The sequence below is a fragment of the Mixophyes fleayi genome, chromosome 1 (assembly GCF_038048845.1).
Source record: "Mixophyes fleayi isolate aMixFle1 chromosome 1, aMixFle1.hap1, whole genome shotgun sequence".
Lineage (NCBI taxonomy): Eukaryota > Metazoa > Chordata > Amphibia > Anura > Limnodynastidae > Mixophyes > Mixophyes fleayi.
Window position 1 is genome coordinate 223,665,016 of NC_134402.1, and position 14,661 is coordinate 223,679,676.

The 14,661-nt window shown below is 43.3% G+C and overlaps 1 protein-coding gene across 1 annotated transcript in view; it reads right to left on the bottom strand.

Moving 5' to 3' along the window:
* Positions 1–1,430: 1,430 nt before the first annotated feature.
* Positions 1,431–14,661, bottom strand: part of GRIN3B (glutamate ionotropic receptor NMDA type subunit 3B) — a 79,373-nt gene continuing 66,142 nt past the window's right edge. The window contains exon 9 of the mRNA XM_075205968.1: positions 1,431–2,559. Within this exon, the coding sequence (XP_075062069.1) occupies positions 2,259–2,559 (301 nt within the window). The 3' untranslated portion in view covers positions 1,431–2,258. The remainder of the gene's footprint in view (positions 2,560–14,661) is intronic.

Consider the following 14,661-nt stretch of genomic DNA (forward strand, 5'->3'; position numbering starts at 1 on the left):
GTACATGAGAGTCCACAGAAAAAGTTTTAAGGGAGAGGAATGGCAGAGCCGCAGCTAGACATTTTAGCACCTGGGGCAAGAAAGAAATATTACATCCCCTTCATCTCAACTATAGCCAAATTAACCTAATATATTAATTTCCCTGTGCCCTACTTTCATTTAGCTTTGTACCCTGGGCAGTTGCTCATCTTGCCTAGCCCTAATTAAGGCCCTGGGGAATGGTCTGAAAGCATGTATGTCAGAGAATGGAAGGGGGAGCTTGGCATTTTGGAAGTGTTAGTTTGCACTAAAATCCCCTCCCACCGTCAAACTCCACAGCAATGTTGCACAAATCATTGCTTGCTTGCAGCACTCCATTAATTTTGCACTGCATTGATTGGGAGTGGGAACTCATTCACATTCCCCTGTATTGATTCTTGTCTAGCTCATGTCCAAATATATAGATTATCCCCAACGTCATGCACTCTGTGTAGATTCTTCCCAACTAATGCAGATACAGAGGGACTGGGATAAAAACTCTCCTGTACTATTTATGTGCCTGGGTCGTCTTGTATCTGTCCCGACCCAGTATTGCTATATGTTATGAGTGGCAAAGTAGCAGGGGTAAGGGGGTGCCCTCCTGTGGACACCCATGATACAGTGGTCAGGTTTATTGCCAGGAGGTGGTCAAACAATCCATCAGTGTTTAGAACATTATTGTGAGATATTTGACACTGAAGAAAAAGTTTCTGGTAAATTTAAAGTATATAACACCAAGGGGTAAATGTATTATACTCCGATTTGTACAAATTGCCAGAAATCGGCGAGTTGACAGCTAAAATTTAAAGCGGCGCTGCCTTGTAAAGGGAAACTTCCCTTTATAAGGCAGCGCCGCTTTAGATTTTAGCTGTCAACTCGCCGATTTCCGGCGACTTGTACAAATCGGAGTATGATACATTTACCCCCAAATTTACAAAGGTTTTTTGGGCAGAGTTTGTGAATTTATTTATAAAACAATAATTTAAGATGAAAGTTACAGACAAATCTGACATTAAATCTACTTTTGTGAATTTAGGCATTAAAAAAAATCCAAGAGAGTATTGGATGCAAGACCAGCAGACTTTCTTCCTTGGAACATGAATACTTTGCTCAGGAAGTAAATGTATGTATCATTGTTGAAGAGTGAATGTAGTTGATAATATTAGGAATTCATCTAACGTAAATACCCTTGGAGAATTGGGAAAGAGTCAAATCAGTTCAGTAGCCAAATATCCAAAAATACCAGTCCAAAAGAAGTCCAAAATAATATCGTTACTGCTTTCAGCTCTGAATTCATGAGACCCACAATTCAGAATTAGTTTAGATACATAAACAGTGAATGAATCCAAATCTATTAAACCATTAAATACAATTATTGTAAATAATACTGTGGTAATTGATGTAGTCTTACATATTATAACTGATATAAAGCAGTGTTCTAGGTTATAGAAAATGTTTTGTAATATGCAATCACATCTATCTGATTACTGCCGTAAGTTCATATAAGGATTAGTCAATACCAGCTAAGCATCATGGGAAATTTCAGCTACAAATGGGAGGTCAGTTGATTGCTATGCCAGATTTATGGACTTGTATTGTGGGAGTGACATTTTCCTAGATTTGTTGCTATGACCTTGTGTCTGCTTCTCCACAATAATCAAAGTTTAAGGAACCATATCATTGTAAAACAAATTCCCTATGTTTTTAAAAAAAATAATGATACAAACATTGGGTAAATAATACAATAAACAAAGACACATTCAAAAATATATTTCCGTTTAAGGAGCATGAATGAATAAATTAATAAATTCAATTGAAATATAGCATTAGCATGATGCTTGCTATATGGTTTTGCCTGTTTGCAAAAGGATGTTATTTATTTTTAGGGATCAAATTACTTTATATCCACGTGCCTTAAGATGGTGTCACACAGGTGCTTTGAACGCTAGCTGTTTTCCAGCTAGTAAAGTGATAGAATGCTCAAACTACTCTGTGATGGCTTATTGAAATTAAAGAGGATTGCATATTTTCTGAGCACTTCACATCCCCTTCAGTGTGTAAGTACAGAGTAATTTGGGCACTACAACCTTTTGTTCAAAGTGCCTATATGACTCCTCCCTTATGCATAAATCCTTTAGTGATGAACTGCCCGCAACTCCTCACTAGAAGAACTGAACAATTACATTGCAAACTCTTAAAGAGCTTTTGTCTAGACAATGTGTACAAAGACAATCTGTTTATCATCTGTTCCCCTCATGCTTTGCCTGAGTGTGGTTGCATGGGGGTTGCAGTATCACCATCAGCTGACTTTTTCTCACCAGAGCAGCCCTCAGCTGTTCCTTCATACCCTCTATTTTCACCACCAGCTCTTTGAGCTCTTCCTCTTTTGGGCAACAGGGTTGCCCATTTTCACATGCACCATCCTTGGTGTTCACAGTCTCTAGATTAAAGTGCACTCTTTTCTCCTGGCGGACAGGAATTCGACGCAGATTGTTCCAGACGGACTGAGGCTCTGCAAGAGTATCTCTCTGGAGGTTGCAGCTGCAAGAAAAAAGGGTGTTTGTGGAATAAATATATATTATTAGGACAGCTTACCAGAACAAAAGTGATAACATTGGAGTATTTTAAAATATAAGAGTAGAAACAATGACATAAAGACTTTAAAAAAAAAATACCAATAAACCCTGACAAAATATTTTTTTTCAGCCCCCTTCCTCATGCTAGGTTAACATTGTTACTCCACAGCAACAGGGCTAATCTTCAGGAGAACAGCTGGCCATGCGGGTGAATGTTAGATTGAACAGTTTGGAAGGTCTGCCCCTGTTCCAAACTTTGGACCAGAAGAGTAGCTTCAAGGGTTGTGACGCCTATATTTCTGGACTGCAGTATTTAATGACAGGCATATGCTGGACAAAAGTTTAGCTGATGATTTGCATTAAATAGTCCAAGATTCCATCAGATGAGTACTGCAATGTATAGGTTAAATAATACCACCTGTGACAGGATGGACCACCTATGCCACCCTGTCTGTTATCGATCAGGACTGGCTGGGCTTACTTTGCCATCATTCCCTTTCTTTATCTCAAATCTGCCCCTCCTGTTGCAATAGGAGGAGTCTGCTGCCATCACTAGGCTCCTACACCTGCACTTAGAACTGCTTCCTTCTGGGTAACTCTCGCTGCCAGGATACCCCTTGCTGGTACACCTGGGGTGGTATACCTGACCTCTGGCCTTCAGATCAGGGTTGCTGTGGATGCTTCCCCCTGGCCTATCACCCTGGCCAGAGCTGCAGGTAGCGGGCAAAATGTTGGTACTGGAATGCAGGGTCCATCTCAGAACAACCGGAGAATGGATTAGATTTGGGTCTAATCTCTAGGTCACAGGAATTTACAGCAGGGTAAGTAGTCCTCAAAGCAGGTTCTTGAAGCAAAATGATGGTTTATTAGCTCAGGTAGTCCTAACAAGGACAGTTCACAGTCACTAGTTGAAGGTACTAGTGACATCCAGAAAGGTACAGATGGTATGAACATTACATGCTCAAACAGCCCACTTTTTATACAGTTCTGACATAACTCCTGGTAGAGGGTAACGCTGCCCCCTAATCTCCCCCTCCCCCAACATGTCTGAGTTATTTTTAGCATCAGGATACAATATAGTATCAGGATACAATACCCATGTTTTCTCAAACATGGATTTGCATGCAATGCAAAGTTAACAATATTTACACTACTCAGTTATATGCTAAAACTTGCTGCTGGCATTATCTGAGATGCAGCCGCACCAGACAGGAAGGCAGCGGACCCCTATTGTGTATACACGCTAGACAGACGTGTTGGTCACTGAGTGATGAACAGGACTAATTAGCATGTGTTTACCTGTACCTGCTCACTGACCCCCGTGAACTGGTTTTGGTTTTGGATCTGGATTCGCTTCGTGTTTTGGTTTTGGCAAAACCGCCCTCGTGTGTGTTCGTTTTGGTTTTGGATCTGTATTTTTTAGAAAAATTGCTACAATATGCTAAAATCACATAATGTTGCTCTTTTTTGTTCCTACATTATTATTAACCTCAATCATACTAATTTCTAGTCATTTGCAGTCAATTCGACCACCTCACAGGTCACAATATTATTTTCATACACAAATACTGCAGCGACCTGGCTGAATGCTAAGCGACAGAGCAATGACTCAAACACACAGCAGTTCCTAGCACATCTAGGACACATTGGCACACAGCAGTGGCAGAAAAGAAAAGTGGTGCAAAATGGAATGTCCTTGGATCATGAAACCAGTTATGGCTAATTTGATCACTCCACCTGTTTCTTGGATAACTGAGGTAATTCTACAGCTAATACATGACAACGAGCGCTGACCCCCCACCGGGATGCGTGCTTTTATCAGACCCACACCAATCCAGGGTGCCAGACAATGCACTAAAAAGAGCCATTGTAATTTCCAGCAAAAAGCGAGTTCATCAGTGAGCTTTGAATCAGCCCCAATTCCCACAAAATTATAATCTAGTTGATGAAACAGCAGCAAAGTGGAAGGTAATACATATACACATTTATTTAGACATCCATTGCTTACATTACTGTGACTTTACAAACGCTACAAATGGCTAGACAACTGTTTGGATTTGGGTAAAAATAATTCCACACATAACAAGTGGATTTTTTGGTCTTATGTCCAGGCATGACAATGGCCTTCTTCTTATCACGTGCCAGAACTGCTTCCACCGGTGCAAGACTTACACAAACAACATCATCCTCATCAACATCCTCATTAGTGCCCTCGTTGGCTACACAAATATCCCCCTCATCCTGTTGCAAGTCCAAAGTCTGAATCTGAACATACATTTTCCTCTAATGCCTTACTGTTTTCTTCCAGCTCAGCTTTTACACGTAAAAGTATTTGGACACCACTTTTGGAGTCCGAATGACAAGGCCTTGCTTGGTCACGACTTACAAGAAGATGCCTCAGTGACAGTTGCAGAACTCGCACTGTGTGTGTAGAATGGCATGTTGGCAATTTTATTTTTTTCTGCAGATAACTTTACCTGGATTACAGATCTTTTTTTCTTGACCAAGGTAAAAGGTGTTTTTTTACATTTTTGTTTCCCTGATTTAAAAACACTATGCACTTTTACATAGGCTTTACCAGATGATGTAGAGGGATTACTATCATCATGACTGGTGCCAGCAGATGCTTGGTGCTCCTGCTCTATTATGTACTGCTGTGAATCCATTTTAATAACACCGTACACTTTAAATTCAGTAGTAAAGCCTGCCAGGCCTAGTATTTGTATTTCAGCAATGACAATTAGAGCAATGGAGCTCTTCTCTTTGTGTGTAACCTATATAACACTGTACAATTTGACTGCAAAGTCAGAAGAAAAGCCTGCCAGCCCTATTTGTATTTCAGCAATGAGAATTAGCAATGGAGCAATAGAGCTCTCCTCTTTGTGTGTTACCTATATAACACAGTAGAATGTGACTGCAGAATTACACAAGCCTGCCAGCCCTAGGATTTGTATTTCAGCAATGACAATTAGCAATTCAGGAGCTCTCCTGAATGTCACTGTAGACTTTGTTGAACACTGCTACCCTCTCCTCTTTCAATTCTATCTATGTTGCAGCCCAACTGCTCTACAGACTACCAAGAACTGTAATACCCCTTCTGTGTACCTCTATGAAATGGCGCTAGATTGACGTGGAGGGCGGTACTTATAGATTTCAAAACTCCCGAGATCCGACGACATAACAATGATGTTTTGCCTCATTTTCAATTCCGAAAAAGTGTGATATGCTAAGTTCGGGTGTATTCGGTTCTCGGGGAATCGAGTCTGAGCATCTCTAGTCTCTAGACCAAACCCAGTCCTCAGGGCTCCCAAACAGTGCAGGTTTTCCATATCTCCTTTCTGGAGCACAGGTGTATTCATTACTGACTGACACATTTTTAACAGATCCACAGGTGGTCCTAATTATGTCACATATGATCCTGAAAACCTGCACTGTTGGGGAGCCCTGAGGACTCTTCCAAAGAAGAGTAACAACCCCAAACAAGACATTTCCATACAAAGCACATCCCAATGTAACACGATAAGTGCATTTGCAATTACATACATTGGTGCATGCATCACTAATTGAAATACATTTCTACAATAAATTATTTCTACATGATCCAGCCACAAATAAGTTATTTATAAGTGATCCAGCCACACTTGTCCTTGTGGGCCACCAATGGGCCATGTCCCCACGATTTGGTCCCTGGTCCTGCAGTCTCTTGAGTTTATCGGAGGGGACCCGGGGGATCTGGCTCTTCCTGCTGAGACAGTCCATCCGCACTGCTGTGAGCCTTTCCTTGCTTGTGACTTATGTGAAAGTCATAATTTTGAAGTGCAAGACTCCATCTCAAAAGTCTGCCATTTTCCCCTGAAGTGCGTTGCAGCCACTTGTCACCACAGTAAAATGTCGTCCATGCAAATAAGACTGCCCAAACAATGGGCAAACATTCCTTCTCAATTGTGGCATACCCCACTTCCCAGTCCAGCAGTTTTCTGCTCAAATAGGCCTCAGGGTATTCCTACCCGTCTGGCCCCAGCTGGCTAAGTACTGCTCCTAGTCCCTACTGTGACGCATCAATTTGCACAATTAAGTCCTTGTCATAGTTACGCGAACCTGTTCATGGCACATTGGGAAAACACAACCATTTGGCACAATAACCCATACAGTCCACACATTTTAAAATGGCATAGATACATAGACGACGTGCTATGCATATGGACGGGTACCATGGACATGCTCCAAGAGTTCTTGGGCTATCTCAACAATAATGACATTAACCTCCGGTTTACTGCCCAGATCAGCGACACCAGGGTGGAATTCTTAGATCTGGACATAGCCATCGTAGACAACCATATCCAGACTAAGACTTTCCTCAAACCAGTGGACTGTAACTCCTATATTCCAGCAACGAGTGGCCACCTGAAAAGATGGCTTACCAACATACCAAAAGGCCAGTTCACTCGCATTAGACGAAATTGCTCTAACCTAGCGTCCTACGAGGATCAGTCCAAAATCCTGACCAAGAGGTTCCTTGAACGGAACTATGACAAGGACATCATTAACGTGGCTTTTGAACAAGTTAAAGAATCAGATAGGGAAACTCTTCTCCTGTCCAAAACAATCACCACGGATGCAGATGGCACATTACCACCAGCACTCATTACCCAGTACAGCTCCAATCATAGGGACTTTGAAAAAAATCATACGGAGACACTGGCATATACTACAAATGGATGACCGCCTGAGGGATATCCTTCCAGAACATCCAAGGATCACCTATAGGAAATCTGACTCTCTCAACACTAAGCTAGTTAAATGCTGCATCCCCACTGCAAAGGGGGAGCTAGAACATAAACAGAAACAGAGCTGGCTTAAAGAGAATAGTGGGGGTTTCTACTTTTGCCATAGGTGCCAGGCTTGCACTATGACTAACCAGAGGGGACTAAAACCCATTACCATTTTTAGATCCCATGTCACGGGGGAGTCATTCCAAATCAAAACCAAGGTTACATGCGACACCATAGGTGTAGTCTACTTACTGGAGTGCCCCTGCGGCCTCCAGTATGTGGGACGCACCATCCGGAAATTGCACATTCGTATCTCTGAACACATACGGAACATTAAAAATAAGTCAGAGAACCACACCGTATCTGCTCATTTTCTCAAATACCACAACCATGATCATACTGCCTTAAAATATATAGGGATCTGTAAAGTCACCAAACCCTGGAGGGGCGGAGACTATGTATCCCTTATTTCAAAGGAGGAAGCCAGGTGGATATTTTACCTGAAAACCCTGACTCCAAAGGGACTCAATATAGATTTTGATTTGGGCTATTTCTTAAAATCCTGAAATTCCCACCCTTCCTCCCCCTTGCCTCCCATTCATCCTATCGGGATGAGTTAGCCACCTTTCAGGGCTTATCGTCCGTCCCCCCCCTTTTTTTAGTAACTAGCATCTTTTGCAACAAGCATTTTTAGTAATATCATTATTACTTTTTAGTAATAGCATCATTAGTTTTCCTATACTGTTATCTCAATCCCTGTCTGTGTACGAATCTTTCGTACAATACATTGTTCATTGATACTATTCAAAACTGTCTGGGAAAGCGTACTGTCCCAACAACTGAATCTGTTTTTTGAATATATCAGATTTTTTAAATATATCAGATGTTTAACATATCAAGATGTTTTAAACCAGAGACCATTGCTTGTAATACATCAGATACATCGCTAACAACAGACCACTTCTTTCAATCGTTTTATTATTGCTAACTCCTTATTATTGTTATATCAGTATATATTTCATTGTATATAACTGACAGCCATGCACTGTCCATACATTGTATAATATGTAAGATCATTTATAGACACCTTCAATTAGTGGTGTATTATACTCCATTCCATTCAAACCTTAAACATTTGGCAGCATTCCATCTTTTGTTTGTGCATAATCCAATTATCAGGTGTTCACACTTCCATGTCATCAGCTGAGCCGCCGCCCAGCTAATTGAGATTGCTGCCGCCAAATTTGAAAAAATCTGGAAACTATAAAAACTGGAAGGAAGACCAGTTCTATTATAACAAACCCTGAGGAAGCTCACTGCCTTTCTGGCTACGAGCGAAACGCGTTGGTATTTACATTCACACGGAACCATATAGCACTGTTAAGTGCCTACCTATTCAATCTCCACATTCCAGCACGCTGGATTGCTTATTTCACCCTGCCGAACCGCTGTCCGCGAGGGATATCTAGAGCGTTCACACGCCACCTCCGTTACACACAGGCTGTGTGCTTGTGCCCTGCATCATCACACAAACTTAAAGCAGGAGACGCTATCAGTCTGCAGGAGGGACCCCCGCTCAGCGCACATCAACTACTAAGTAACATCAACCTCAACCCGCAGAACAGCTGTCTGCGAGGGATACATCCAGCGTGTATACGCTACCTCTGGTCAAACACAGGACTTGTGTCTGCACTTTGTACTGCTGTACATACTATAGACAGGAGACACTGTAAGTCCATAGGAGGGACCCCCGCTCAGCGTACATCTTCCACCGAGCGACATCAAGTAAGTTACCCTGGATTTTCACATATATTGTTTTTGGGACATTTTTCTTTTTTCATTCAAACTTCCATGGATATGACCTCCTGGTCCGTTTAGTGCACTCCATTAATGTCAGTACCTTCTTGGGACAATTGACTCAATATCACCCTTAACAGGGCTGAAAGGGCATCTGTTTACTGATTAATTGGACAATCTGCAACACTGGTTCACAAACCCAGTGGACATTTATGTGCATGGACTGATTTCATTTCACCATTTGTCCATATATGTATGTACCTGTTTGATCTCTGTACTGTTATCATATTGTCTTTGCTGCATCAACATTGGCTCCGGCCGGACCAATCATTTTTTACAATGTTTAATAAATAACAATAACTCTTCTTTTCGCCACACAAGCTTCACTTTTAGCGCCCAGAACCTGATATACTACGTATTAATCTTTTTTGGGAGGGTAGGGATTCCCTCCTGTCCATTTGCAGGTTCTAATCTTTGGCTGCTTTACACATATCAAGATAGCGCAACCCACCCTCTTGTTTATCTCCAAGTCCTTGTCATAATTTGGGACCAACAGCACTGGAGCATGAACCAGGGCTTTCCTTAATGATTGAAATGCCAGCTCACAAGCGGATGTCCAGTCAACTACTTTGGGAAGTTTTTTCTTAGTGAGATCGGTCAAGGGCTTCAAGTCTGGGACAAAGCGTTTGTAGTACCCTGTGGTCTCTAAGAATACCAATACTTGTCTTTGGGTCATGGGCTGGGGCCAGACTCCGATTGCATCTACCTTAGCTGGTTCTGGATTAAACCTACCTCCCTCCACACGATGACCCAGCTACTGTACTGACAATCCCATTAGACACTTGTCTGCTCTGATTGTCAGACCTGCCCACTGAATTTTCTCCAACACTTGCCCTAGATGTTTCAAATGGTCCTCCCAGGATTTACTGAGAATGGCAATATCATCCAAGTAAGCCTGAACAAAGCCTTTACACCCTTCCAGCAGGTAATCAACCACACGCTGAAAGGTGGCTGGTGCATTCTTCATCCCAAATGGCATGGACTTAAACTAGAACAGGCCAAATTAGGTGATGAAGGCCGACAGTTTTTGAGCCTCTGGGGTCAGTGGAATCTGCCTAACAGAGCGTCAATTTGGGGAAGGGGATAGCCATCAGACACAGTCACCTCGTTCAACCGGCGGTAGACTAGGCAAAACCGCGTTGTCTTGTCCTTCTTGGAACCAATACAATGGAGGATGCCCATGGACTATGCGGTGGCTGGGAAATATTTTTATTTATATATATTGCAACCTTATACAGACACTGCTAAACCTAGTGAGGCACCCAAATTAAAAGAACATAAATAAACATGCAGGGTTACCCCATAAAAGTCCATTAGAAAGTCCAAAGTAAAGTGAATACAAAAATATCATAAAAGGATAAAACCATAGTGTGCCTGCACACATCAAATCACATCAAACCACCTAAAGAGTCAATACAAACCACCCCAACCACCAAAAACCACAACAAACCATCAAACGTATTCTTAAGCAAAGAAGACATAACCTAAACACTTAGATGTATGCAGACCCATATATAAAAACAATATTAATTATTCACCCAAAATCTAAGGTGAGTGAAAGACAGCCAAAGATGGGAAGACATACCAGACCTTGACCCCTCTATGGAGGCCTCAGACCCCGCCAGAGTCTGACCCAGTTTGCATTGTTCATCCGTCGCTTCTCCATATCCCTTAACTTCCACACCTCGTGGAGAATGTCACCCACCACCACTTCACAGGGAAAGACCTTTTCTCTGATGGAAAACTGACACCTAGCGTTCCAAGTGAAGTATCTAGTAACTAAAATAACTAGAAAAAGGGTGCCAAAATCAAAGACCCACCACCTATCCTTGAATGCACCATAGACCCATTCAGGATAACTGAGCCCAGAAAGGCAGGGAATGCCCAAGGACCTTGGGAGAGAAACTCTCCTGTAAACTTCTATGTTAAAGGGGCACTCAAGCAAGAAGTGGTCCATGGTCTCCTCCTTCCCCTGACATTCCTCCCATGGACAACAATGATCATCCGCACTTCTATACCTCAGGTTCCCTTTCATATAGAGTCTCCCATGGAAAGAGAGCCAGGCATTGTCCCAAAACTTCAGAGGAACTCTCCCAGAATTAACCAGGGAAAGCCCTTCTGAGCATACATCACCTGGGCAGTCTCTCAATGACAGCTGAGCCCAGAAATGAGAGTGTAGGACTCTCCTCTCCAACTCCCTTCTAGAGTTCCTGACTTCCCCCGCCTCCAGGCCCCAACGCCTTGTCACTTTCAATCCCAGAGATGCATAGGTCGGGAGATACCCATGACGGACCCGGAAGGTCCTCACCCTGCCACCTTCCATTCAAACATTAAGAAAGGGATGCACCCAGACCCTAAAGCCACCTACCCATTAAGGAGAAGTCTCAAGAAAGAGACTACTGAGGTGCAACTTTAGAAAAGTTGTTACAAAGAACAGCACTGGGTTTACCATACCCAGGCCACCATCTCGATCTGTAGGTCACAGTTCGCTTGATCAGGTTCAGCCTATTCCCACCAAAGTAAAAGGAAGAAAACTACATAAACCCTAGACCATAAAGACTGTGGCAAAAGGCACACATAGCTAATGTAGAGAAACTCCGGGATCAGGTAGGTCTTCACAAGGTCTACTCTATCCCTAAGAGAAAGCTTCCACCTCCTCCAGCTCTCCACTTTCTGAGAAGCTTCCTCTAGTTTTATCTCCCAGTTTTGTTTGACATAATCAGCAGGTCCGAATTGAATTCCTAAAATTTTGATCTTACTACTGGCCCGGGGAAGGCTGTCTGGAAAGTCGAACTGACCACCTTCCTCCCCCATTCAGAAAGCGTCACTCTTTTCCTGGTTTACTTTCGAGCCACTGGCCTCGGAGTACCTGCAGACCAGAGTTGCTACCTCCATTGCTTACGCAGGACTCGACAAGACGACAGTGACATCGTCCGCGTAGGCCACCACCTTCAAAGGACACTCCGGACCCAACAGCACCCCTCCTATCGAGCCGCCTTCAATCCTTTGAATAAAAGGATCTATTGCAAACACATACAAGAGGGGTCTCAGGGGGCAAAGGATGGACCTACCCAACCATTCACAAGAGGGAAGCTCTCGGCCTGCTTATAAATAGTACGAAGCCAATTCACCACCCGAACTGGAAGACCATACCTCAGAAGTAGAGCCCACAGGTACTCGTAATCCACCCTGTCAAAGGCCTTTGACTGATCCAGAGCTAAAAGATACTTCCCCCACTTCTCAGCCCGACACCGCTCAATGGCCTCCCGGACCCCCAGGACAGCACTGAAGGTACTTAGGCCATTCACAGTGCAATGCTGTGAGGGGGAAAGCATTTGACCAGAGATCTGCATCAGTCTATTAAAAAGTACCTTTGCCAAAATCTTTCTGTCGATATTGAGAAGGGCTATGGGGCGCCAGTTCTCAATACGTGACTAATCCTTCCCTTTGGACAGCAAAATAAGTGCGGAAACTCTCATGGAGGGAGGTAATAATCCTCTCTCCAGGCTCTCATTAAAAACCTCCATGAGGCGTGGAGCCAGAATGTCCACAAAGATTTTAAAGAACTCAGAGGTTAAGCCATCCGGGCCTGGAGATTTCTTTTTAGACAACTCGTCTATGGCTATTCTGACTTCATCCACAGTTATCTCGCTGCCCAAAGATTCAAGCGAACTGCTGAGATCCTCAAGACCAGGAGTCTCCCTCAGAAAATGGTCCATCTTCTCTCTGTCTAGTGATTTCTCAGACAAGAGATCAGAGTAGAAAGACTGCACAACACCAAGGATGCCCTCCCTGTTTTCTCTGAGGACACCCCCAACATCGTACAGGCCCCTCACCTCTTTCATATCTACCGATTTCTTGCAGTTAAGGTAAGGGTTGGGAAAGTGGTACTTCCCATAATCCCTCTCCAGAAACAAGGAAGCAAACCGGTCATATTGCACCTCTCTCATCTGAGCCTTCACTCTGGAGATTTCCCCCCCATCTCCCTGTTCAGAGATCAGGAATCCAAGTTTCCTTCTTAATGCTGAATAGGTATTTTCTCTTAGCAAGTTGTTTCTAGCTACCAGGTCACGGAAGAAACCCCGGGTTCTCTTTTTAAATATCTCCCACCACTCTGACCTACTCCAACCTGCCTCCAAAAGCGTCTCTTGGGATTCAAAGAAGTCTCTAAAGGACTGTCTTGTCTCCTCTTCCTCTAGGAGCTTAGAGTTCAGGCGCCAAAGGCCCCTACCTTTCTGAAGAGTCTCTGAGGCATTCAAGGATACACTAAGGTAAACGTGATCAGAGAACTCTACCAGCTTTAGCTCTGGAGCCGAAGTTTTCGAGCTCTCCTTAACAAAAAACCTATCTGTCCTAGACCTCCAGCTACCTCTATAATAAGTAAAACCCGTGAGGTCTGGGAAATGGCGAACATGCACATCCACCAGACCCGCCTGCCTTGTCATACTAACTAGAAAAATGGAATTATAGCCTAGAGAAGCCCTTGAACCTTCCCTGTCTTTGGTCCTAATAATAGTGTTAAAGTCACCACCAAAGACTATCTGCCGGGCCGAAAAAAGATATGGCTTTATCTCCCTGAAAAGACACTTCCTTTCCCATTCGGTTTGAGGACCATAGATGTTGATCAACCTCAGGTCGTGTCCTCTCAGGTTGACATCCAAAATCATACATCTACCTACTTGGAGCTTTATAACTCGTTGGACAGTTATCATGTCGGTAAAAAGGACCGCCACCCCACCGTACGGCTCGGCCGCAAGAGACCAGTATGAAGGCCCACGCCTCCACTCTCTCTTAGCTTTATGTAGGTCAGTAAGCCGACCTATTCTGGTCTCTTGCAAAAATAAAAAATCAGCCTCAACCGTGTTGAAAAAAAATCAAAGGCCATGTAACGAGCTTGTTTGGACAGAAGGGATGCCACATTAGTGGTGACAAACCTTATGGGCTGGGAAGCCATCCTTCTGAGTTATACAAGTAGGACCCAGATTACTTCTTCTTTGCCCGTTTGGTGGAGTCCTCTTCTGATGAACCCTATCTCTTTACACTTACGCCCGAAGGGACATGCTCACTGTCAGAGAGGGAAATTTCTACATCCTCCTCTCCCGAAGACTCAAAAACATAAGATATCGCCCTGTTTACCCCTAAATTACCAAAGGGGATAGGGACTAAAGGATCCGAAGGACCTGGATCTATAGGGACTGAAGGGGGGTTGGCTAACAGGGAAGAAGTTAGGGCCGGGAATTCAATTTTCTCAGGGGGAGAGGTAGTAACTGGGGCCACCAAAGAAGGTGAAAACACCTGAGAAGGGGGCAGGGGGGAAGAACACTGAGAGGCTAACTCTTCCACACTTAGTGGATGAGCCTTAAAACTTGCAGATGGCTTTAAGAAATCTTTACCCACCAGAGAATCCACTTATTTATTTCTACTTTTGTCCTTTGGTT